Raw genomic sequence first — 25,973 nt, 5'->3', positions numbered from 1 at the left:
CCTCCAGGGCTCCATTGCTGGCAGGTGGTAGACTCCAGATTCCCAGCCTGTCTGACTCCGCAGTCCTGTCCTGACTCAAGCACTCCCAGACCGGAGCAGGTGACAGCTTGTACATGAGCTGTTAGGATGCAGGGGACCCATTCTGTAAGGCAGCTGGGCCAGGGTATCACCAGGAGAAGGGACAAGAGAGAGATCAGAGAAGGCTTTACAAGGTGGCATTTGAGCAAGGCCACAGTAAAGTACTCCTGAAGTGACATCTGTCCCCTAATGTGTGGTCGCCCTATCGATTCTTATCGGTCAGACTCTAAGACTCCTTTTTAAGTACCTTGCTTGGCATAATAAAATCCTTTGTATCTGGTTAGGTCAGGAAATTACACAGTCTAAGTAAGTAGTCTCAGTAAAGACTAGGTGCGTGGGTAACAGGTGTTCAGAGGACCAGACTAGAACAGCACATACCCATCCTGTGAAACTGTTGAACTGGAATTGATCTTCCTGCTGATCTAAGATGACTCAGGATCTGACAGGACTCAGCCTGCTCTTGGACCACAGATATAGCTAAGATGACCATGACAGAGCCGTTTTGGAGATCTTGATTTGGGGCTCAGAAGTTTGGGGTACCCTAGTAATATTTACTGAAAAGCCCTGGAGATTGATGTTGGTAGATGTCCTATAAGGAGACTCCTCCAGAAATGCCAGTAATTTTTTTTTTTTATTTGAGAGAGAGAGAGAGGGCAAGCACCTGTGAGCCAAGCGGGGGTCGGGGGGGGGCAGAACTAGAGAGGAAATCTTAAGCAGACTCCCCACTGAGCACAGAGGTCCATCTCACATCCCTGAAATCATGACCTGAGCCGAAATCAAGAGTTGAACGCTTAACCAACTGAGCCACCCAGGGACTCCATAAATGCCAGTAATTTAAAAGGACCTCTTTCCCGAGATGACCATGTTCATGAGCTCTCCATATGTGGCATTATTTGGGTTGAGGTCACTTTTCTGATTATGAAAATAATCCATATGCATTATTTTTAAATCTTGGGAATATAAAATATCCCTTGTAATTCTGCCTCCCAGAGATAACCACTCTAAACATTTTTGTGAAATTCCTTCCTATTCAAATGTCCACCCTCCGCAAAGAGTTGAAAAGAACACCCCTTTCCCAAGAGTTAAAGGGAGCAGAGCTCTGAGAGCATCTCTGGGACAAAGATGCTTTAGGACAAACCTTCCAGATCTTTATCCCAAGACTCGCCTCCTTCCTAGCAGCAGTCTCTCAGAATCACACCTTTCCCCCTTTGAAGGGCACCCTGACCTGTGACCCTCCGGTCTGGGTTTTAAGCCACATCGTCACCCTCCCCGATGCCAGACTGACGACTTCTTACAACATGACTCGGTGCTAAGGAAGAGAGATGAGAAATCATGACAAGAAGCAGGTTTCCACAGCCCCTAAAGTGCCTATAGGAGAGCCGGAAGGATTGATATAGCCCGCACCCTTGCCCTGCCAAGCCCAAGCCCAGGGTAGGTATTAGAGATTCCTGTGCTGCTTGCCATGTTGGAAAGGGCTTCCATCCCACTGCCTCAGACCCTAGCAATAGAGAGATTCAGCTGATCCCAGAGTTGGTCTTGGGTCCAGGACTCATTCAAAAGACCTTTAACCAGCACCCATTTGTGACAGACTATGTCAGTCCCAGGCACAGGGACAGAAAGAGTTGGCAGGAGGCAGAATCCATGCAGCACCCACAGCTGACCTTGGGCAGAAAATTGCTCAGCAAAGGGCTGCCTAGTCTCACCTCCCAAGTCTCACCTGAACCCGTAGACGCTGCAGCCCCCAGGGGTCCCAGTGGGAAACCAGGCGCAGCTGAAGGATCAGAGGAAGAGCCAGGACAGCGCTAAACACTCGGGCCTTTCATTTCACCATTATTAAATCCCTCAGGTCCCAGGGGCAAAGCAGGGGGGAAATGTCCAGTAGGGAGACCTGGAATCTATGGGGGAGACCTACCACGGAAGCCGTGTGCCAGCCTGAGCATAAGCCAAAGTCAGAAATACTGACATCTGGATGAAGACCGTTTTTCCCATTCACACACAAGGGCAAAAGGGTTATTAAACCTACCTTTTTACACTTCAGCCTCCCACAATTAAAAATTATAACTGAAGTGTTAACAGCCTATAATTCCCTGCCACCTCCCGCCCACTCGGCCGCACGGAGAACCCACGCAACAGACACTTGTAAATGGACAGCTCGGAAATGCTGGGTGAGGGCAGAGAAGCAAGGGGCAGCTTGGAAGCAGATAGATCAGTTTGAATTTTGACTCCACCACACTTATCCGTTGTGGGACCTTGAGTAGGTGACTTTGCTTTTCTGAGCCTCCTCCAGAAAAGAGATCATTTATACCTTTTAAGTAAGTTGCAAGGAGTAAGCGAAAGGTCTGAGAAGCGCTGTGCTGTAGCGTGGTAGGTGTTTGGTAATGGTAGGCATTTCTTTTATTATTCTCAGGAATGGAAAAGAGAATTAAGATGCAATTGTCATGCTTCAGAAAGCCCACGCCAGAGCAGAACTGTGAACTGTGACAACGGCAGATACACAACTGCTTGGCGCAGGCTGTGAAGTCAAGATGGGAAGAGTTTGCAAGAGCCCATCTGTTTAGCCTCCTTATGTGGTGGCAAGATCCTGGTTTGGATTCAGAGCCCCCTTTCCCCAGGCTCTATAGCTTTGTAGGAAGCTCCATCTCTCTCTCTCTCTCTCTTTTTTTAAGATTTTGTTTATTTATTTGACAGACAGAGATCACAAGTAGTCAGAGAGGCAGGCAGAGAGAGAGGGAAGCAGGCTCCACGCTGAGCAGAGAGCCCGATGCGGGGCTCGATCCCAGGACCCTGAGACCATGACCTGAGCTGAAGGCAGAGGCTTTAACCCACTGAGCCACCTAGGTGCCCCAGAAGCCCCATCTCTTATGTTGTTCAGGAACACCCTGCATCACCAGCCGTCAGGGTTTTGAGAGGGGGTTCAAGAATCAAGTTTGGCCCCCTCACCTCTGGGAGTTCCCCTGCTCTGAGAGCCCCCGTCATCTCACCCCACGTGGGTGGCTATTTGTAGCCACAGGCCACCATGACATGTTCCTCCACAGTAACCCTGCATTGCAGGCAGGGCCAGGGTCCTTGTCTCCACTTCATGGAATTAGCAAAGATTCAGAGAGGTAAGTCATTTGCCTGTAGTCAGATATCAGCCAATGGAGTCACTTCTCAAGAAAACCATGTGATGGGGTGCCCGGGTGGCTCAGTGGGTTAAAGCCCCTGCCTTTGGCTCAGGTCATGATCCCGGGGTCCTGGGATCAAGCCCCACATCGGGCTCTCTGCTCAGCAGGGAGTCTGCTTCCCCCCCACCTCTCTCTGCCTGCCTCTCTGCCTACTTGTGATCTCTGTCAAATAAATTTTAAAAATTAAAAAAAAAAAAAAAAAAAAAACCATGTACAAGGAGATGGAGGACGCACGGCAATGTATCTAACCAGAAAGGAAAACAGAGCACACCAAACTGGGGCACAGGGTAGAACATGCCAGGTTCCAGCAATAGCACCATTATGTTTCTGTCACTCAGAGCCACCCCCCTTGGTTTTCAGGTACGACAGCTTTGGTCGCCTGACCAATGTGACCTTCCCTACTGGCCAGGTGAGCAGTTTCCGAAGTGATACAGACAGCTCGGTGCATGTCCAGGTAGAGACTTCCAGCAAGGATGATATCACCATAACCACCAACCTGTCTGCCTCCGGTGCCTTCTATACACTCCTGCAAGGTAAGCCGGGTGGGGAACATGGGGACTTCAAGACACAGGGGTGAAGGGACCCCTTTGGAAGAGGATAATGTAAGAAATAAAATGCTACTAGAGCTGCCCAAGAACAGGAGAGCGATACAGTTGGCTTCTCTCTGCGCTGCCATCTAATGTGCAGAACCCACCAGCCCGAGTCCCGTATATTCTCTCCCAGAAGCTTCCAAGTCATAATCCATTGTCTCACCCCATTATCATCAGAACCAAGGGTAGGGAGTGCACCGGCTGCCCATCCAGGTGACCTCACTGTTCCACCATTCTAATGGTTCCCACTCTCACCCTGGGGTGGGCGAGGACGAAGGACAGTAATAATGACACTTAATCATGAAAGGGATCTAGGGATGGAGAAATCCCTCCAGAAGCTCAGGCGAGAACAGTTTGAGCCTTCCCTAAGATTCCGTAGAGAAGAGACCCTTCCTCCCTGCACACATCAGATAATCCTTGGTATGAGTGATTAGGTGAATCACAGGGATAAAAACTTGCTGTGAACTAACGATCTGCCTCAATTGTCCTCATGGGACATGGTGACCCAGAGTGGAGCTTGCGGCTTTATTGGCTCTAGTAAGCATGGGGGGTGGGGGGGGCGTGGATAAAAGCTATCACTAGGGAAAGCCTCACTTGGTTTCTTTTTCCCCCACCCTCCTGATGGCTTTTGGTACTCACAACGGCTTTGACACAAGTAGTAAGAGAGCCGTGGGCTAGGATTCAAGGGCACAAATTCTAGTCCGGACTCTGCCACCACATCACGGGGACCGTCAGTTTTCTCCTCGTGGAAACGAAAACAGGTCGAGGCCACGTGGAATGGTGTGAGGCAAGGCGAGGAGCAGAAGCTCTGGAGTAGACAGGCCGGGGTCCCCAGGCCTGCTGTGTCATTCCTCCCTGTGTGACTTGGGTGGACTCACTCTTCTCTGAGCCTCAGTCTCTGGGCCTGGGAAATGGGGCAGAATTGCGACACGTGCCTCATACACGTTGCTCAGACCATCTCTTGACACACCGTACATAGAGTGACCACGACGGGCCAGGCCCGTAGTATTACTAAGTATTTGTTGGATTAATGAACTTCTTACCTAATAACTGGCACTTTTGTTTACCTTAAGAAAATAACTGTGTATTTTCACAACTGTTTTTACTCACAAATGTAATCCCGTGCCTGTAAAGAAGCTCAAAGAACAATAGCCGTTCTCAGTCAAAGAAAGAGAAACCATACCCTGCCGTTCCTTCCCCACCAGCAGCTGTGGCAGTGGGTTGGGACACACTCCAGGTCTTTATGCTCTGACTGGGTTATCGCCAAGGGAAGGTGCCAATTCCAAGCCAGTCAGGTTCTGCCTGGCCAAGGACAGCAGGGCCCCTGATGGCTCGGACACCTTGTCCTGCCATGGGGTTAAGAACTGTGTTACCCCTCCACACCTCTGAGCTGGCCTGCGGTACTTTTCTCAGAAGTTAGCTCAGTCTTTCTTATACTCAGGCAACTTTTTTAAAATTCGAAAGTACTGCATTTCCTCACTTTTAAAATGTACCGTCAAAATTTAATAGCAACTTTTCAGCTTGGAGAGGAGGGGGAGACACGCTGCTCAAAATTCATACAAGGACTTAAGACACATTCCAATTTCAGAAACATCAAAGTGGGGAAAGGAAGAATGCCTCCTGAATCCGGGAAGCACGGTACCTGTGTTTCCTCTTTGGTTCCTCTGCCACGCTCCCTTTCCTTCTTTCATGCCAGGCTTAGATGCCACATTTGGCAGCCGCCTCGGTAGAGTCTTCCGGAAAAGCTCTTTCAGCTTCATCTTACGTCTGGCCTGGGAAGAAATAAGAAGCAGCTGCTAATGAGGGGCAGGCTTGGGGAGTCACAGCTCACATTAAATGGGGATCATTTGAGATGGGTCTCTACAAGATACCATTGCATCCAGAGTCATCGTTAATGGACGTGTGTGCATTCAGCAAAAAGCAGCTTTAAAAGATAAATTGACGCAGGCTTTTCCACCGTTCGAAGGAAGTAAAATACAGATTGCCAGTGAATAATGCATAGCAAGTTTAAGGCAGAGCTTAGGATTCTGTGTGTGTGAGAGAGAAAGAACGGGAGAGGGATGGAGAGGGGAAGGGAATGGCAGAGGAAGGGCCTGATCTGGTGCTGGGAAGACTTGGCGAGGGTTTCCTACAAAACTACACCCCTTTTTTAATTTTTTTTTAAATTTAACGTAGCCGGTAACATCTCTAGTTCAATCCAGCAACTATTTACTGGGCATATACAATAATAACAGTGATAGCTAACATTTTGGAACACTTACTAAGTATAAAGCAGATTTTTAGTGTTTTACATTCATAGTCCTGTGTCATCTTGTCACAGCCCTCCGAGGTATTATGAACATCTCCATTTTCCAAATGAAGACAGAAAGTCACTGAGAGTTTAAGTGGCTTATCCAAGAACACATGCGGGCTAGGGTATTTGGACTAAGACAAAGAGATTCTAGAACCCATTCTCTTAACCACTGATCTAAAAGACATGGGGAGCTCTTAAAAACCCATGATCAGTACTAGAGAAGTTCGCTATGACAGATCTGTGAAATGGGACAATGGAGATAGAGGGGAGAGGACAAGAGATACACATAACAGTGACTAGTACAGTGCCAGGCACATAAAACCAGTAATGGCTACATTTATGTCATACTCACTACATGCCAAGTTCTACTCTCAGCTCTTCATTATCATTATCCCGTTTAATCCTATGAGGTAAGAGTACAGTTATTATCCCCAAGGTACGGATGAAGAACCAGAGGCATGCCAGGTTAAGGAATTTGCCAAGAGAGTGGCAGGGCTGGGACCTGAACCCTGATAGCCCGGCTCTGGAGGCCATGCTCTCCATCTCTGGGCAGTTGTCCCCTCTCACAGCGGACACTTAGGTATTTGAGAATGCCTTCATTACCAGAATGGTAAACCCTTCTCCCCCTCAACTGCAAGACCACTAATGGGACCCGTAAGGAGGCTAAGGGAAGAGGAGGCATTCGTTCTGACCAAGGAACCGGGGAACCTCCTGGGGAGAAATGACAATGAAGCAGAGCCTCAAAGTGAGGACTCAGGCTGGTGTTTATGGAAGAGGGGCAGGTGCAGGCAGAAGCACCAGCTGAGGAAGGGCAAGAGGCAGAACACTGACTGTAGCACAAATTTGGAGATATTTCCATTTTTAGAAAAGAACTGTGTGCTTTTTACAGCTGAAATTTACTCTTCTCCAGAAGTTTCTTTTAGCGAAAGATCCTAATTTTAAATGTTTTAATTAGGCTTAAAATTTCAAAATCAGATTTATTTTTAAATCGTTGAGATATATATATATGTATATATATATACATATATATACATATATATATATATGGCAATGACTTAAAACATACATATGTTTGACATTCTGTCAGTTGACTATTGGAGTTATTTCTTACCTTGTTATATAGATTATTGTTACCCTGGTGTATATTAAGAACCTTAAAAGTGTTCAACCCTTTGTTCTAGTAACTTAACCCAAAATGAAGACAATGATTTATCCAAAAAAGTATATTTTTAATAGAGATGTAATTCACATAGTATAACATTCACCCTTTAAAAAAATAAAAAATATACAATTTACCCTTTTAAAATACACAGCTCAGGGTTTTTTTTAGTATATTTACAAAGTTGTGCAATTATTAATGCTATCTGATTCTGGAAAATTTTTATCAGTCCCAAAAAGAAAGCTCATACCCATAAGCAGTCATTCCCCACTCTACCTTTCCCTCACTAATCTACTTTCTGCCTCTCTTAATTGACCTGTTCTGGACATTTCATGTAAAGACTCATTGATACATCATGTGGTCTTTTGTGTCCAACTTTTCCCACTTAACACGATGTTTACAGTATGTTTATTTGCAGTGTTAACTTTGTAATTATGAAACATTCATTATCTCCTTGAGAGTTGGTTAGATAAATTATGGTTATTTCCATATGATGGAATATTATGCAGTCTTTAAGAGAAACATTTAGGAGAAATATTCAACAGTATAATACCATGATCAGTGAAAAACCATACGAATTACTTTGGGCTATCAAGGTATTCTGAAATATCCTGAAGTCTAGAAATAGACAAGATATTTACAATGGCTTTCTTTGGGTACTAAGATCATGGACCATCTCCTTCTATTTTCTAGTTTTCTTCACTGATAACGTTCTGTTTCCCTTATCAGAAAAATAAGTCCATTTAATAACATACCGATGCCCTGGTGCACACACCCCCAGCCCCCTCCATGCTCAGCCCTTCTGAGCAGAGCCGGTCCCTCTCCTCTCCCTCAGACCAGGTCCGGAACAGCTACTACATCGGGGCAGATGGATCCCTGCGGCTGCTGCTGGCCAATGGCATGGAGGTGGCACTGCAGACTGAGCCCCACCTGCTGGCGGGCACCGTCAACCCCACCGTGGGCAAGAGGAACGTCACACTGCCCATTGACAACGGTCTGAACCTGGTGGAGTGGCGGCAGCGCAAGGAGCAGGCTCGGGGCCAGGTCACGGTGTTCGGGCGCCGGCTGCGGGTGAGCAAGCCCCGGGGCAGGTGGGGCAGTAGGGTGGGGCCTCAGCCTCTGGAGCTCTGGAGGTCGCTGGGGTGGGGAGGCTGGGCGTGGTCGGGGGAGGGTGCCGTGGGGGGTGATGGAGAAGAAGGATGAAAGAATGAGGATCAAGCCAGAGAACGGGGTTCTGTTCTTGAAACTGGCCCTAGGGGAGAAACTTTTCCTGGGCCCTTTGCGAAAGGGGGAAGTCAAGTAGGCACCCCTCCCACCCATGATAAGTCTCAAATATCTCTTTGTTGTTACTTGCGGAATGATTACCAGCTTTAGTGTTGGGCCTGAGTTTGGGTTTCCAGCTTCTGTTATATTCTCACTGAATCTGAGCAAATCCATAATGTGCTTTCATTCATCCAAAGCCTTGGTTTCATTCTCCCAAGAAATGGGGAGGTTAAAATCAGTTTTACAAGTTGCCACGAGAATTAGAAATCGTATATGAAGTGCCTTGGACAGTCTAGCGCCCAGGAAGTGGTCAGTCCTACCCACTCCCCTTGTTGTTCCTGACATTCTCGCCACTGTTCTGGTTATTCCTGTTACGCATTCGGAGCTCTTTGGAACCTCAGCCACATCCTGTGCTCTTTCCAGGCAGTTATCCCCTCCTGAATGAGCACAAGGCCCCTCCCCCGCCGGCTGTCCCCACCCGTGGGTTGGCATGTGGGTGCTTTTCAGTCTGCCGATGCCCCGAAGCCGCCCGGTCTCTGCCTCACGCCCCGTGTTTCGGTAGAGTTACCTCGGGCCCAGGCGGGGCCTCACTGCCCAGCTGCTTCTCCCTCAGCTGTGGAATGGAAGGTGAGGGGCAGCGAGACGGTGAAGAAACTAGCACTGGCTTTCAGCAAGGCCCCTTGCCGGCCCCTGGTGCTCTGCGGACACTTGCTGGGCTGAAGGGCACCACAGAAGTGAGCAAGATGTTCTGGACTCCTGAAAACCACAGAAGCACCCTTGTGCAGCACGGCTCGTGTCCCAACATAGCCGGTGTCACACAACGAGAACCCAGAAAGCTGGGCTTTCTGTGTTTCCTCCACGGCCAAGAACTCCGGCAAAAATCGAATGTGGGAAGGAGCCTTCTACTAGTTCCCTGAGGAAGGCCTTGCCGTCTGGGCTCTCTGTGGCCTGCCACCCTCTGCAGCCTCACGGAGCCCCCTGTCTGAATCCTCCAGGAGCCCCTCTGGCACATCTGAGGCGGTGTGCTAAACGGAAAGTTTGACCTCGGTCTGATTCCCGCCTGGGCCTGGCTGTGGAGCCCCAAGCAAGTCCTCTGAGCCTCCCCCTCCTCTGTGGAAACAAGACAGCCTGTTCCAGGTTCCTAGCCCAGTGCTGGTAGACCCCGGGTGCTCCGTGAACGGCGGCGATTGGGGCTGTTAGGGTTTCCCCTCTGCGGTGTGAGCTGGACCAGAAGTTTCCCAGGCTCTAATTGGTCCCTCTCCCAGCCTGAGATTGATGGCGCTCCAGTCGGGTGGCCACATCTCCACGTCCTCCCAAAATAAATGGCCACCCACAGTGGCGGCATGTGGAATTAGAATGTTAGCCGGGTGCGCCGCCCCATGATGGAGCTCATTTTTTATACAACTGGGAACTTTTTTTAATAAAGAAAGATGTAAAATAATCTCATTGCCGCCACTGCCGAGCACAGAAAGCATTAGGCGGTTCCCCCAGTGAGCTGCTTAATTCAATTTTATTAATTTTGCCACAGAGGTTTAGCTCCCCTTCACCAGGGGTCCTTCGGTGGACGAGGGGGGCAGCTGGCTGGGTGGCACCTCCTTGGGGGGAGTCGCAGGGGACCTTGCAAAAGAGGCTTTTAAATGGGTCCCATTGTTGGTGGTGGTGCAGACCCTACATCTTCCTAGGCCCTCCCGGCAAAGAACACGGCTTCGCTCTCCAGCGCCTCCGATTTTTCATGGGAATTGTCTGCCACACTGTTTTTGCTCTGCAATTGTGTTTGATTACCCCTGGGAAGGCAACCTTATTATAACCAGGCCATTCACAGCTAAAGTTGTCTCAGCATCATTATAAATCCTTATTTTCAAGGTTTGAGGATTTGTTTGGAGAGAGGGAGAAGGGGGAAACACACATGTCTGTACTTTCTCTGAGAATGACCGTGATCATTTGCTGCCTTAATGGAAATAATTGCAATCATTAATTCGGGACCTTCAGCGCACCCAGAACTCCACGAGGTAGTTGACTTAAGGCTTCTTCAGTCCTCGTCATAGCTCGGTTGTTTCACAGAGGAAGAAACTGAGACTCAGAGAGGGAACGGCACCTGCCCAAGGTCACACTGAAAAGCAGTGTGTCACAGCACACAGGCTGGAATCTTGGCTTTAATTTCTAGACGGGAGCCTTTTTCACCACCCAGAACCCTACAGGGCCTCCCGTTACTGTGGCCTACGTGAGCACTTCTGCATCATGTGACCCACATTATCCACTTTCCTCTTATGTTTTCCTGACTCCTTGTCAGACTTAACCAGTGACTAATGGAAGAGTCACACAGTGTGCCAGCTAGAGGGGGCCAGCGTTTTAGCTTCAGAGTACCTGGCAGTATTTCAGGGGCAACCAGTGCCCACCGGGTGGATCCCAGTACGGAAGTAGGCTTCTGAAGTATATTTCCTTGTTAAACTGTGAAAAACCCTGACTTACTGCTACCCTTCTGGGAGCCCTGTATTCCTGACTCTGGAGGGAAATTGAATTGTGTGCTGACCTAGCAGCCCATGTAGAGATCCTACAAAGGGAAAAATGTCCCAAAGCTGGGACTCTGTCAGTCCCCGGGCAGCCCACAGCCACAGAAGCTGTCCGAGACCCAAACACACATTGCCTCCAGGGCCCTCCAGGAAGAAGAAGACCCCTTGGGAGCTGACCAAGGTAACCAGGAAGCCCTAACTATGGTGGCAGAGGTCAGGAGCCACCCCAGAGGGGATGGAAGGTCCAAGGCCCCTAAGAGGGACAGACACACTCCTAGGACCTTTTTGTCAGCCTGTTGTCATAGTGAGAGTCACATCCAGACATAGTCACTCACCAGCCAGGACATGTGGAGCATGTCCCTTCATGTCCCTGAGCTTTGGTCTCCTCAGTGCCAAACACCAGCACATTGCCTGGCACATGAGAAACAGGGTCATGCATGAATTTGCTGGACCCGCCCGGCCTCTCCCTTTTCAGGAGAGAGTCAAGAAGGATCTGCCTTTCTGTCCTCATTAGAAGAATCACATTAGGAAATGATAGGGATTGTCTTTAGGACTAGCCACTGTCTGCTCAACACCTGCGTTGTCTTTATTTTCACAATAGCCCTATGCAATTGGCATTATTATTCCCATTTTACAGATGAGGAAGCGTCACAGAACTGACAGGTGACCAAGCCAGGACCCCAGATCCTATCTGTCTTACCCATGACCTGTGCTGCCACCTCTACGCAGGACCCTCCCACACCAAAGTTTCCCATGTCCAGATTAACTCTCTTCCCTCCTGCCCCTTCCCCAGGTTCACAACCGGAATCTCCTGTCCCTGGACTTCGACCGCGTGACCCGCACAGAGAAGATCTATGATGACCACCGCAAGTTCACCCTCCGGATCCTGTATGACCAAGCAGGGCGGCCCAGCCTCTGGTCACCCAGCAGCAGGCTGAACGGTGTCAACGTGACCTACTCCCCCGGGGGTCATATCGCTGGCATCCAGAGAGGCATCATGTCAGAGAGGATGGAATATGACCAGGCAGGTCGCATCACATCCAGGATCTTCGCTGATGGGAAGACGTGGAGCTACACGTACTTAGAGAAGGCAGGTGTCCATCTCCCCATCCCTGGCCTTACCATACAGAAGGCCAGCCACTGTGGCTCAACCCATGGCCAGGCGCAGCCTGCTGCCTTCAGTGGGATGGATTAGAGCCATGTGGTCTTCTAAAGGAAGTGTTCCAAAAAGTCTGCTGCAGAAGACCGGGAACCTGACAGGCGTCTGGGTAGATATTGTAGAGATGGTGCAGCAGGTAGGAGCTTGCAGGAAGGAGAGGAAAGCCCCACGTGATAGACCAGAGCTGGGAAGAAGCCCAACTCTAACTGGTGTCACAGAACAGGACTCAGGGTGCAGACTCAGGCAGGTTCTTCCCCCAGATCTGGAGCAATTGTGGGATCTGGTCACAGAGAACAGGGCAGAACACTAGTGAGGTAATTAATCCTGAGCTTTGAATGGTGGGCATAACTTTAGTAAATCCCTTCTGCTTCAGGTCAGGATTTATTGCATCCCAGGGGCTAGGAATCAAAAAAGTCCTGAAAGCAAAAATTGGTCCCAAACAGGAGAAAATGTTAGCTTTGCTGCCAAGAAGCGCTAGGTCTGTTCCCTACTGACTTCTTCCCAAAAAAGAGCTGCGCCTCAGACCCCCATTCTGGTACCCACATCTTGACTCTGTTTCCTGCCCATGGTCACCTGCCCAGGGCCCGTGCTGTGCTTGGTCTGTGCTCCGTCTTCTCCATCTGTTGCTGGGTGAGCATCTCCAAGAACCGTGTTCTGTGGTGGTGCTAAGAGAGACCCTAGAGGTCATCTGACATACTGGCAACCCCGACCCAGAGGGGTAAGGAACCTTCATGGGGCCACACAATAAGCCCATTGTTAGGAAGCAGGTTCCCACATTCCCGTCACAGCCCATCCCACCCCGCCATGGGCATCTGACCTGTTCCTGTGTAAACAATCACACAGAGCCTGAAACACCCTTCTCAGATGCAGTCCTTACCCCGTGGGCCACGTGGAGTCAGCAGAAGTTATTTAACAGACAGGAGACACTGTCAGGCTGGGTTTCAGGAAGATCATTCTTGCTTGAGTAGGAAGATTGATTTGAGAAGGAAGCTGAAGCAAGGAAGCCAGGAGAGAGGCCGCTGCCATGCTCCTTGTCAGCGCTCCCGAACTTCCTCACACACCAGCACCCACTAAAATCATCACTTTTGTACCACACAAAGGGGCAAACCAACAAGGCTGCCCACCGCAGGAAGACAGATGGCCTGAGTGCCAGGCCCAAGGGCTGAAAGAAGTGCTTTTTTTTTTTTTTAAGATGTTGTTTATTTATCTGAGAGAGAGAGAACATGCGAGTGGGAAGGGGCAGAGGAAGAGGGAGAAAGAATCTGAGCGCGGAGCCCGACGTGGGGCTCAGTCCCACAGCCCCGAGATCAGGGCCTGAGCTGAAACCAGGAGTTGGACACCCAGTTGACTAAACCATCCACATGCCCTGAGAAGTCCTTACCTTATTAGCACAGTTGTGTCCCCACTGCAGCAGCTTACGGCACATTGGTTAGAAAGCTATGGTTTGGGCCTAACTTAGGAGAACCACCGGTTTCCTTGGCCGTTTATTCCCCTCCTCTAGTGTTAAGAACACAGACTTCCCCTTCCTCCCCACCAGCCTCCTCTCACCCCTTTGTTTCCCTCTCCCTCCAGTCCATGGTGCTGCTGCTCCACAGCCAGAGGCAGTATATCTTTGAGTTCGACAAGAACGACCGCCTCTCCTCTGTGACGATGCCCAACGTGGCCCGGCAGACCCTGGAGACCATCCGGTCCGTGGGCTACTACAGGAACATCTACCAGCCACCCGAGGGCAATGCCTCTGTCATCCAGGACTTCACCGAGGATGGCCACCTCCTCCACACCTTCTACCTGGGCACTGGCCGCAGGGTCATCTACAAGTATGGCAAACTGTCAAAGCTGGCTGAGATGCTGTATGACACCACCAAGGTGAGCTTCACCTATGATGAGACAGCAGGCATGCTGAAGACCATCAACCTACAGAATGAGGGCTTCACCTGCACCATCCGCTACCGCCAAATCGGGCCCCTGATCGACCGCCAGATCTTCCGCTTCACCGAGGAAGGCATGGTCAATGCCCGTTTTGACTATAACTATGACAACAGCTTCCGGGTGACCAGCATGCAGGCTGTGATCAATGAGACCCCACTGCCCATCGATCTCTATCGCTATGATGACGTGTCAGGCAGGACAGAGCAGTTTGGGAAGTTTGGTGTCATCTACTATGACATTAACCAGATCATTACGACGGCGGTCATGACCCACACCAAACACTTTGACGCCTATGGCCGGATGAAGGAAGTGCAGTATGAGATTTTCCGTTCTCTCATGTACTGGATGACCGTCCAGTATGACAACATGGGGCGAGTGGTGAAGAAGGAGTTGAAGGTGGGACCCTATGCCAATACCACCCGCTACGCCTATGAGTATGACGCTGACGGCCAGCTGCAGACCGTCTCCATCAATGACAAGCCACTCTGGCGATACAGCTATGACCTCAATGGGAACTTGCACTTACTGAGCCCTGGGAACAGTGCACGGCTTACCCCACTAAGGTACGACCTCCGGGACCGCATCACTAGATTGGGCGACGTGCAGTACAAGATGGACGAGGATGGCTTCCTGCGGCAGCGGGGCGGGGACGTCTTTGAGTACAACTCAGCTGGCCTGCTCATCAAGGCATACAACCGGGCTGGAGGCTGGAGCGTCAGGTACCGCTATGATGGCCTGGGGCGGCGGGTGTCCAGCAAGAGCAGCCATAGCCACCACCTGCAGTTCTTCTATGCAGACCTGACCAACCCCACCAAGGTCACCCACCTCTACAACCACTCCAGCTCCGAGATCACATCCCTCTACTACGACCTGCAAGGGCACCTCTTTGCCATGGAGCTGAGCAGCGGTGATGAGTTCTACATAGCTTGCGACAACATCGGGACCCCTCTCGCTGTCTTCAGTGGAACAGGCCTGATGATCAAGCAGATTCTGTACACGGCCTACGGGGAGATCTACATGGACACCAATCCCAACTTCCAGATCATCATCGGCTACCATGGGGGCCTCTACGACCCACTCACCAAGCTCATCCACATGGGCCGGCGGGATTATGACGTGCTGGCTGGCCGCTGGACCAGCCCAGACCACGAGCTGTGGAAGCACCTAAGTAGTGGCAACATCATGCCTTTTAATCTCTACATGTTCAAAAACAACAACCCCATCAGCAACTCTCAGGACATCAAGTGCTTCATGACAGGTGAGGATCGGGGCTCATTAAGAAGACAGGACCCACTGCTGCTCTGGTCATCTGACAAGATAGTCTTACTTGCCAAAGAGGGACAGGGTAACAGCAAACATGAACTTTCTCTTACAGCAGCGTTTTCCAAAGTATTTTTTTAAGAAACATTGGTTTAGAGAAATATCCTGGAAAAACTGGTACTGACATCAAGTTTTTCCAGGATATTTCTAGGGCGACCACCATTCTCCAATTTTGATAACACATTGCAGCTTAGGAAAGGCTCTGAGAAGTCCTGTAGTAAGGAGAACTGTCCCATACATTTACCCACGATTTCTCAAACATTTGATCATGAAACCCCTTTACCCACTGTTTCTCAAACATTTGAGCATGAAAGCCCTTTTTTCACCATGAGACCCTAATATTTCCCTGGATACACCCTGAGCATACAATTTGGAAGTTTCTGACCCAGATCAGACTGCCTATGAGTCTCCGATAAGGTGGAGGAAGGTATAGCTAAAGAAAAAAAAATCGGTTTTCTCATTTGGGGCAATGTAATGAACAGTCACAAAACTTATTTAACTTCCCTGAATTCCAGTTTCCTGAGCTATAAATTAAACTTAGAACACCTACACTGACCTTGGTAAATTAAATATGCACATTAAATATGCACATGTAAATCCTCGAGCAGCCACTAAAGAATAAAACAGAGACATAGCTAATTAGTCAATGGTGGAAATAGAGTGAAGACTAAAAAAATATTCAGTCCAAAGAGGGGATAAAAAGAGAAAGATGGTCACAAGGGCGAAATGAGATACATTTAATAACCTGCCTAGCAAAGTACCTGGCTCGTGTCAATTCTCTTTCTTCTTCTTAGTTTTAAAAAGTGGGCTTTGTTTTCCACTACTGGGAAACTACCTGAAATATAAGTGTCCCCACTGGTCACACGTGCCAGAAATGTCTCCAGCAGCCACAGTCCAACCAGCAAGCCGCCACTCACAGGCCAGCCACAGAAGACCTCAGGAGTCAGAGCAGCTATGGGCATTCAGGTCTGGATAAAGCCAGCACTTTTTATGAAAGAGATTTTGTTGTTGGCACAGAATGGGCACCTCCCAACTTGCAAACCTGGCACCTTCCGTCTCTTTTTCCTGTGATGCCAGCTATGCCTGCTTCCTGTTTCGAGGCAGTTTCATTTTCACTCAACACATACCTCCTGTTGGCAGCCACTTTTTCAGGCACTGGGGATAGAAAGATGGTCACCATCCTCCAGGAGTGCACATGGCGCAGGGGAGGCAGACCGTGGCCGTCCAGCATGAGGGGCCCAGGATGAAGGTTTGCCCTGATGGCCGTGGAAACACGGGAGGCACGGCTCTCCCTAGCCAGGGGGCAGGTGATACGTGGGGCCCGGTTCAGAGTGGGAAGAAAGGCAGCCCAGGGAGAGGACCTCACTTACAGAAGTCTAGAGAGGACAACACACATGGCAGCTCACATAAGTGTCCCTTAGGGATGCGGCTTCCTGGCCCCCTGAATTTGGCGGCCCAGTCTGCTAACACTGATTGGAGGAGTCTCTTTCAGCAAGAACCCCAGGTGGTATTGTTGTGAGCAGGAGTCCCACGAGTGAGGCAGAAGAGGGAACACAGTGGTGGGCATGTGAGGTGGTGAAAACACACTCGGGGCCTGTGGGAAACAGGAATATCCCAACACGGCCTCACTGTGCTCAGCTTGCTAGCAGCCTCAAAAAACTCTACAGATTTAGAGCCCATTTGCACTAATATCTGTCTACATCCAGCATGCCCCTGCCTCATCCTCCAGTGAGCGTCTTGTGAGGAATCTTGGCAGGTTAGCGGCGGGGGGGGGGGGGGGGGTGCAGAAAAACATTTTGCTACTAAAAACCAACACACCACCAATTCTCACTATGTCATGAGCTATGTGCAACCTCACTCACACCCAGCAATAACACCCATAAAAGCAGCATCTTTTTTCCAGAACTTTCTTCAAAGGTCCTAAGATATACTGCAGTGGGATAGGCCTAGGTCATATGCTCCCTTGCCACACCCTTAGGTGGAGTCAGAGTCCCTACAGCTACACGAATACCCGAAAGGAAAGAGCAGGAAGGCAGAATGGGATGCTAGGAAGGCAACCACATGAAACGTCTACCGCAGATACATCACACACACCACAGCCCTAACCCTCCCGTGAAGCCTGTGAGATGGGGACCACTGTCCCCCTTCTCAGAGGAGGAAAGTGCAGGTCAGAGCAGTACAGTAACTGGCCTGCTGAGTAGTGGCAACGCTGGAGTGGAACTCTGCTCCGACTCCAAAATCCTCATTCTGGGAATGGAATTCACTTTGTAATGTGCTCACGTAAAGGGATTGTTATTCATCACTGCCCCGGGTGGCCACACGGAAGTCTGGGGCCGATGGGTAAAGAGGAGCTTTTTAACTTGAGGGAAATGTCTAGCTCTGGTGTCATAAAAAGGAAGAGTAAAATTCCCAACTCTTCAGAAAAGTGCTGTAGAAAAACCAATGAATACATCAATTTTCAGCATTTTTCCTAAAGGCATCATGAGAAATGTTCCTACCTCCCATCACTTATAATTAAGGCCCAGCCCTCTTTTCAGGCCCCTGGTTTCCTGGGAATTTGTAGTATTACTGATAGAACTTTTCCTTTCCAACTACAAATTCAGATGCAAGTTCTCCGCCTCAGGCAAAAATGGCTTCGTAGGGGATTTTTCCCCCTGCTCTGTTTGTTTTAATTTCCTAAAAAACCATCTGCCACGATTCACAGAATCGGAGATTCTCAAAAACTCAGTGAGGAAGGGGACTTTGGAGGAAAGCTAGTGCAAGGGCCTCATGTCATAAATAAGGAAATGGGGGTCCAGGGATGCAGAGGCCTGGATTCGAAGGGACACAGAAAACCTTCTATGAGCCAGGAACCGAGCTGGACACTTTAGAATATAGTATAGGAAACCCAGTCCTTCTTGTAACAGACTTAGAGCAGTTCCCCCTGTATGATGGCTGCCCAGAGTGGTAACACTATAAGCGTTCTTCTCCAGAGCTTAGTGAAAACCGTTTCTACCAACAGTTTGTAGATCTGGAAGTAGAACCTCAGAGAGGAGGCAACTGTCCCAGTTCACACAGTCTGCAAGCTGGGGAGCCTGAATTTGGACGTGGGTTATGTCTTGCCTCACCATGCTCTTTCCCTTTCTTGATCTTTCTAGAAGTAGAACGTGGGTTTCTAAGCTGCCCTTCCTCCCTTCCCTCCATGCCAGTACCTCTAGATTTCACACCCCACAGTGGGGCTCTGGGACATCCAAAAAACACAACATCCAAAAACACAAACAAACAAGACACAAAGGCAAACACGAGGTTCTTGACTAGGAAGAAAGACAGCATTCCTCTAGCCAGTTTTTCTTTCTGGTTCTCTCTCTGCCTTGCCGAGCTGCTCTCCAGCTACCTGCACCCTCCCTGCACTCACCTCCCCTCTCCAGGCCTTGCCTTGCAGGATGGTCTTTGCCTGAAGCACCACCTTTATCTCCGCAGCCTGACAAAATGTACACCGCTATCAATGTCTGCCTCAAAGGCCACCTTCTCCATGAAGACTTGTCAGCCTGTCCAACTGGAAGGCTTCTGCCCTCCTCTCATCTTTTTTTCTTGTGTCAAAGTTTTGCATGCCCACGTCACATCTTCCCTTCAGGGTCCTGAGCATGCAAGCCTCAGCTTCAGGGTCACTGTAACACGCTCCTGGGCACAGTCAGCAGCAGCGGGCTGGGTAGCAGATGGCACAAAATCCATCCTCTTTCTCTTCCTTACGTGTTGGCTTCCCTGATTCTGTTTTTCAATGAGCCAGAGGCTCATGGCAAAATCCTCCCTGTCCTTCAACCTAATATAATTAGTAACCCCCCAGGAATGTTATAACATCAACAAAACCAGTCCCTATGGGGTTAGATCCTCGGGCCCAATATTAAAGATTGGATAATGAAGGCACAGGGAGGTTAAGTGACTTCTTCAGGTCACTTCCCAGAATAAATGAAAGGTGGGATGGTAGGGGAGGGACTCTTTGATCTTTGGTACAGAACATCTCTTCACTGGGGAGAGGAGGCAGGGCTTATGTCTTAAGTGAATTTTCTCTTTGAAAGCATTCATTTACATGTTCCCTTTGGGTGTGGCTGTCCCCCACAAGCGTGTCCTCCCAATGGCCGGAGAGGACGCGGAGGGGACTTCCTCTATCCATAGCTGCCCCCGGGCGTGAGGCCAAGGCCTCAGGAAACAGAGTGACAGAACAGGGGATCTGGAAACACGGGCTCTACTGGACACATACCCAGGAGGGGCACACCAGGTCCCGAGCGGACACACGGCTTTTATAACCACGGAACGGTTTTCCAAAGTGCGTGTAGTAGTTGATTGTCCCACCCGCAGCACTCCACCCCACACCCACACTGCAGCCTAGCTCGAGGCTAATTTGTTGGGATATGTCACGTCTGAGGGCCACTTACTCCATGAGGGCATGTCTGCTTCTCTCCCCTCCAGATGTGAACAGCTGGCTCCTCACCTTTGGGTTCCAGCTACACAACGTGATCCCTGGCTACCCCAAGCCAGACACAGACGCCATGGAACCATCCTACGAGCTCATCCACACACAGATGAAAACTCAGGAGTGGGACAACAGCAAGGTAATTGGCTGTCTACCCTTGGGCCCTTCAGACATGACAGGGGTGGGTCCTGCAAAGCTTTCCAGGAAAGCGTGATGGAAACCAATGTGGGGCCTCCACAGAGCCCACCAGAAACTGTTCAGCAAATCTGTAGAAACCCTGCCACTGGCAAGCCACTGTGGACCCAGCTGTAACAGCACACAGACCCTCACAAGCCCTATTAAGTTTTCTGTGTTAACGCTCAGTGTGGAAATCTACAAAAACAATGAGCCTTGGGACGCCTGGGTGGCTCAGTTGGTTAAGCGGCTGCCTTCAGCTCAGGTCATGATCCCAGCGTCCTGGGATTGAGTCCCACATCAGGCTCCTTGCTCAGCGGGGAGCCTGCTTCGCCCTCTGCCTGTGCGCGCGCGCGCTCTCTCTCTCTTTCTCTCTGACTAATAAATAAATAAATAAAAAACAAAAAAACAAAAAAACAATGAGCCTTTGTCACTGCCCAAAGCGAAAGTGTAAGGAGGGAAGGTGTGTTCTAAATATGAATGTGGTATTTTCTGAGTACCTCGGTGCCCTTGAACTTGCCTGAGGTATTCTACACCAGTTAATGCACAACTGTCCCCTGGTATTCCCGTTCACATTGTACAGATTTAATGCCCGAGGCTTTCCAGTGCCACACAGCAAGGGAAGGGGTGGGGCTGGGATTCCAACCCGGAGCTGTCTGTAGGCATTCAAACAAATGTTACTTTCTCTTGTGTTCCTTTTATGACCCAGTTGGAAAGACTCACAGAATTCTATAGCTGTAAAGGTCGAAGCATCCTTTTGCTCATTTCTTCCTCCCCTCCCCCGACGTCCCTCTCTGAATAATGTATGTACTAGGAACTTGCTCTTCCAGGCCCCAGGCTGCCCCCAGTGAATGCAGGAGTGAATCAGGCAGAGAGCAGGCCTTCCGCGGGTCCCCGTCAAAGGGGAAAGCGAGGTCGTTAGATGGCATATCACTGGCAGCCAGAAACTTAATGCGTTCAACCTGATTCCATTCGTCCTCACCTGCCTCCTTCCCCTAGAATCTGGAGAATGTGGCTTCGCGCCTCTTGGCTCTGGTGGTACCCTAAATTCTCCTTTTTCAAAGCACTCCCCGCACTTTACTTGAGTTCCTGTTTTCTTCCTATGTCTCCACCAGACTGTGAGCCCCAGGAAGGCAAATACTGGGTCTTATCTGGTACCCAGTATACTGTCCGGCCCCAAAACTTCTGTTGAACGAACAAATGGTTGAAAGAGTTAACAACCCTGTGAGCGTTTTCCCCCATTTTATAGATGAGACCAGAGGTCGGAGAGACTTGCTCAAGGTCACTCAGCAGGAAAGGCGATGAGAACTCCTAGTGTGTCTGACCACAGAGCCCACCCACCTTTGTGCTGTTCTCCGCTGCCATAGCCCTGCTCCAGTCCCCAGGATCCCCCCAAGGCCAGCCTGGCTGTGCCCAGGGCTGATTCCCGCAGCTCAGCTCCTCCCTGCTCCGCCCCCACCACCCCAGCTTCCCTTCTCCCCTGCGCAGAGCCCCAGTCTCTGACGGCCTGTTTGCCAACCTCGCTTGTCAATGAATTATTGATTTCTGCCCTTGGCAAGCATCGGAGATCTTTGTTGTTGAGCACTCCAGCTTCCGTGAAACTCTAGGAAATAATTGTTCACAGACAGGGTTCTATTAATTATAAAGAGGACTTAATTTCAGTGAGAAGCTGATGGGCCTGTTTCTAAAGCCATTTCCCTGAGTTGCCGATAAGGCCCCTGGAGCCCGCCCGAACCTGGCTTTGCCAGGCTCCCTGAGCCATGGGAGAGAATGGTAGGTGGTTTGACATGGAGATAGGGCCTAATCTGTCCACCAAAGCAGCCGAGAGCAGGGGCATCTGAGACGCCCCCAAGAACACTGTGAGGGCAGAGGCTGAGAACTGAGAACAATAAAGCAAGGCAAGAGGGTTTACCTAAATCACCACTTTTCATCTTCCTAAGCCTTCTTGCCATGGCTCCGTCTCACCCACATCAGCCCCTTATCCTCCAGGTTCTGACTCAAGCATGAGTCTGTCCTTGAACCTCATTCCTCCACCTTCAGGCTGAGATGTTCTGAGCTGTCTTTGCTGCTCCCTGATCTAGAGCCCTTGAAACTGAACCTCTAGAATCAGACATCTAGTTCAGATGTTGGCTTGAATACTTACTGTGGGTCCATTACGACTTCTCAGAGACTTAGTTTTCTTAGATGTAAAATCAGTAACATGACAGCACCTACTACATAAAGTGATTGTAGAGATCAAATGAGATACTGAATGTGACTTCTTTAGCTCAAAGACCAAGACATGTTAGCTATAGGCATGACTGCTACTTCTCTTAGACCACCAGTTGTCACATTTGATTATGGTTTTTTGTGTCACATCTGTCTTTCCCGGTAAATGATGGGTTCCTCAAGGGCAGGGATGTTGTCTGATTCATTGTCATCTCTCCAGTGCCCAGAAAAGGACCTGGCACAGAGATGTTCCCTGAACAGTTACTTAATGGAGGGATGGGTGAATGGGTGGATGAAGGGTGGTAGGATATTCTAGTGGTCAGCAGTAGAGCTGGATGGTACTGGTTAATAAATACATATAGATTTGACTTACTAACGTAAGCTGACTCTTCAGGCTGTTAGAGGTTGTCCTCCTTTGTCTCATTCTCTCTCCCGATCTGTTCCCCCATCAGTCTATCCTCGGAGTACAGTGTGAAGTCCAGAAGCAGCTCAAGGCCTTCGTCACTCTAGAACGCTTTGATCAGCTCTACGGCTCCACAATCACCAGCTGCCAACAGGCCCCAGAGACAAAGAAGTTTGCATCCAGTGGCTCGGTCTTCGGCAAAGGGGTCAAGTTTGCCTTGAAGGATGGCCGAGTGACCACAGACATCATCAGTGTGGCCAACGAGGATGGGAGGAGGGTTGCTGCCATCTTGAACAATGCCCACTACCTGGAGAACCTGCACTTCACCATTGACGGGGTGGACACCCACTACTTCGTGAAACCAGGGCCTTCGGAAGGTGACCTGGCCATCCTGGGCCTCAGTGGGGGGCGGCGAACCCTGGAGAATGGGGTCAACGTCACCGTGTCCCAGATCAACACGATGCTCAATGGCAGGACTAGACGCTACACAGACATCCAGCTCCAGTACGGGGCACTGTGCTTGAATACTCGCTACGGGACAACGCTGGATGAGGAGAAGGCACGGGTGCTGGAGCTGGCCCGGCAGAGAGCCGTGCGCCAGGCATGGGCCCGCGAGCAGCAGCGACTTCGGGAAGGGGAGGAGGGCCTGCGGGCCTGGACAGAGGGGGAGAAGCAGCAGGCGCTGAACACAGGGCGGGTCCAAGGCTACGATGGCTTCTTCGTGATCTCCGTGGAACAGTACCCAGAACTGTCAGACAGCGCCAACAACATCCACTTCATGAGACAGAGCGAGATGGGCCGGAGGTGACAGAGAGGACCACGGCCTGCACTTCTTGCCAAAGACAGCTACTCTTTCGTGGCCACACACCTGACTGTGTTGTACTTAAAAAAAAAAGAAAGAAAGAAAAGAAAAGAAAAGAAAAATCCTTTTTTTAACAAGTGCAGAAAACAAACAAAAAAGATACTGGTTGCATTGTAACTCATGCAACATCCTTTTTTTTAAGAAAAGAAAAACACAAATTTGGCCTTCACACATTTTTTGCAAAGAACAGAAGGTATTTTTTTTTCTGTAGTGTGATCACAATGAAAACTTTATTGTCTTTTGTTCCCTTTCTCCTTGAGGATTTTTGCCTGTTGTTGGGGTACATTTCTCCTCTCTGAGACACACCTCCTGAGGTGTGTCCTTGTCTGTCCCTAAGTACCCGGTGTGATGTGAGACACAAGTGTCTGTGCTAATTTGTCTCATGTGCAACCCTTGACTGTGGGGGTCGGGCAGGAGTGAGGGGTGCAGAGAGTCCCGGGCTAGTACCAAACTTCCGAGGGGGCCTGGAAGGAGGGTCTGCAGGACCTGAGGATTTTTGGCTCAGCTCCCACAGACAAGTGGTAGCTTTTTACTCACCGTGTTCTGTGCCTCTGGAGAACCACAGATGTCTTCATCTTGCTCTGGGGAATTTTGTGATATCATTTAGCACCTTTTTCAAGCTGCCCCCAACTCCTACCCAAGCTTTATATTTTGATGCTAAATGGAACCCCGAACCCTTTTTGCAAATCCCATGTAGTTGTTGGTGCCAGCCCCATGCTGGGATGGAGAAAGCATCCCCCAGGTCCCTTCCCCCAGTCTGGTGACATAACATCCTGGGGCGAGGAGGCTCGTCTTCCCCAGGAGGGAGAGGCACCCAGGATGTCTGTGGTTGGTCAGTCTTCCCATGATGTTCCTTATTATTCATCTCTTCCTCTCTCCCAAAGTCAGATGTGAGAACCAGCACTGCCCGGGCAAGCCCTCCACATGGGCACAAGGTCCAGGGAGGGGCAGGCCACCTGCAGCAGAAAGACAGCAGTGGCGGCAAAGGTACCAGCCTGCCTTCCTGGGTGAAACTTTCTCCCCATGACTTTGGGTATCTTCCCTCCACTGCTCAGCTCCACCACTGAGAAGCAGGAGTGTGGAGAGAGGTGCTTGGTGGCCTTTGATTCTGGAAAGAGACTTAAGAAAAAGTCAGCCAAAGAGAGGAAGGCATAAGCCAAGCGTCTTCTAACCAGCTCCTGAAGGCTTCTCTGCCTCCCATACATGGGCCAGTAACACAGCGGGGATGCAGCAGCTTAGGCCTTCAGGAAATTCCTTCTGTGAAGTTCTTCTAAAACCGCTTCCCCTCTAGAGGAGTCCGCCCGGGGTTTTAAAGAGAGCCTGAGGAGAAGGAAGGAAAGAGCTAATCTGGTGTGGCCTGGCAGTGTCATCCAGCACCTGCCCGCCCCCAGCCCCCATGTTGTCCCAGGATGGGGGCCAGTTCCTGAGGCCGATGCCCCCACAGATCAGAGAGGCCAGGCTACGGTTGTCCCTGTGAAGACCTGGGCCTGAGGTTACTGGAAAGAGGAGTGGGCACAGCCCACCCCAGGAGGGCCTGCCCAGGGAGAGGCAGCAGCCAGCAGACCAGGGAAACATTGAGGGGAGGCGAGAGTGACCGCAAGAGCTAGGAGCTCCTTCTCCTGGTTCATCTGCCTAATTACGATCATCATTACCACTCACAGGAGGTTCTGGGAGACCAGGAGGGGAAGCCAAATGCTTCCTCTTGAGCTGGGCTTCTTAGAAAATGGGACTTTTATGGGTTACATTTACATTAAGTGTGGAAAATGAATTCTGAGTCTGAGCTATCCCCTGTGGAAACCTTGTTGGACTGATAAGCTCATGGCACCTTTATAGCCTTACAGAGTCTTCAGAATATTACACAAGCTAATGAAACCAAGAAGGTCTTTACTGCGTGAGAATTGGAGCAGCGTGTAGCCTGGCTTCTGCCTGGCAGAGGGAGGCGTCCACAGCTTCTCGGGAGAGGAGGTTTCGCCTTACGTCATCCCACCGGGATGAGAGGATACGTTTCGCTAAGTGCTCTTCCTGTTTCCAAAAAAGTCACACTCCTGCGACCTTGCACCTTGGCCTGTTTGTCCACTGGGTCCAGAGCTCTGCTGGGTCAGATGCAGTGCTCCTGGGGCCCCCTGCGCGTGGCCCCTGGGAGCTGGTAGTGGGCTCCCATCTGGCACGATTGTTCTTGGATGGGATGGACAGCAGTTTGGCCTGAAGAACACATGTGTTTTTTTAATCCAAAATAGACTTATGCCTCTCAAAGCATACTCTTGATATAAGGAGTCCTTAGGGGAAGCTCTCCTGCCCTGTAGCCTGGCTGATCAGTTCTATCTTGGCTGCCTGACACTAGTCAAGACCTGGGGACATCTACGTGGAGGTCAGAGACAACATGAGAGCCCAGGGAATGACTCATCTCCCTG

At 50.1% G+C, this 25,973-nt stretch overlaps 1 protein-coding gene across 3 annotated transcripts in view; it reads left to right on the top strand.

The window, feature by feature from the left end:
* TENM4 (teneurin transmembrane protein 4) overlaps positions 1 to 23,811 on the top strand; it is a gene marked incomplete at its 5' end in the record, with an annotated part of 373,412 nt that extends 349,601 nt beyond the window's left edge. For all 3 annotated transcript variants that reach the window (XM_080816827.1, XM_080816826.1, XM_080816825.1), the window contains 6 exons: positions 3,603 to 3,775; positions 8,120 to 8,355; positions 11,851 to 12,147; positions 13,789 to 15,403; positions 19,912 to 20,054; positions 22,750 to 23,811. In XM_080816827.1, the coding sequence (XP_080672953.1) occupies positions 3,603 to 3,775; positions 8,120 to 8,355; positions 11,851 to 12,147; positions 13,789 to 15,403; positions 19,912 to 20,054; positions 22,750 to 23,508 (3,223 nt within the window). In that variant the 3' untranslated portion in view covers positions 23,509 to 23,811. The remainder of the gene's footprint in view (positions 1 to 3,602; positions 3,776 to 8,119; positions 8,356 to 11,850; positions 12,148 to 13,788; positions 15,404 to 19,911; positions 20,055 to 22,749) is intronic.
* Positions 23,812 to 25,973: the final 2,162 nt, after the last annotated feature.

This window comes from Martes martes (genome assembly GCF_963455335.1).
Source record: "Martes martes genome assembly, chromosome: 10".
Lineage (NCBI taxonomy): Eukaryota > Metazoa > Chordata > Mammalia > Carnivora > Mustelidae > Martes > Martes martes.
The sequence above is the reverse complement of the archived record's forward strand: the minus strand, read 5'-3'. Positions and strand labels throughout refer to the sequence as shown.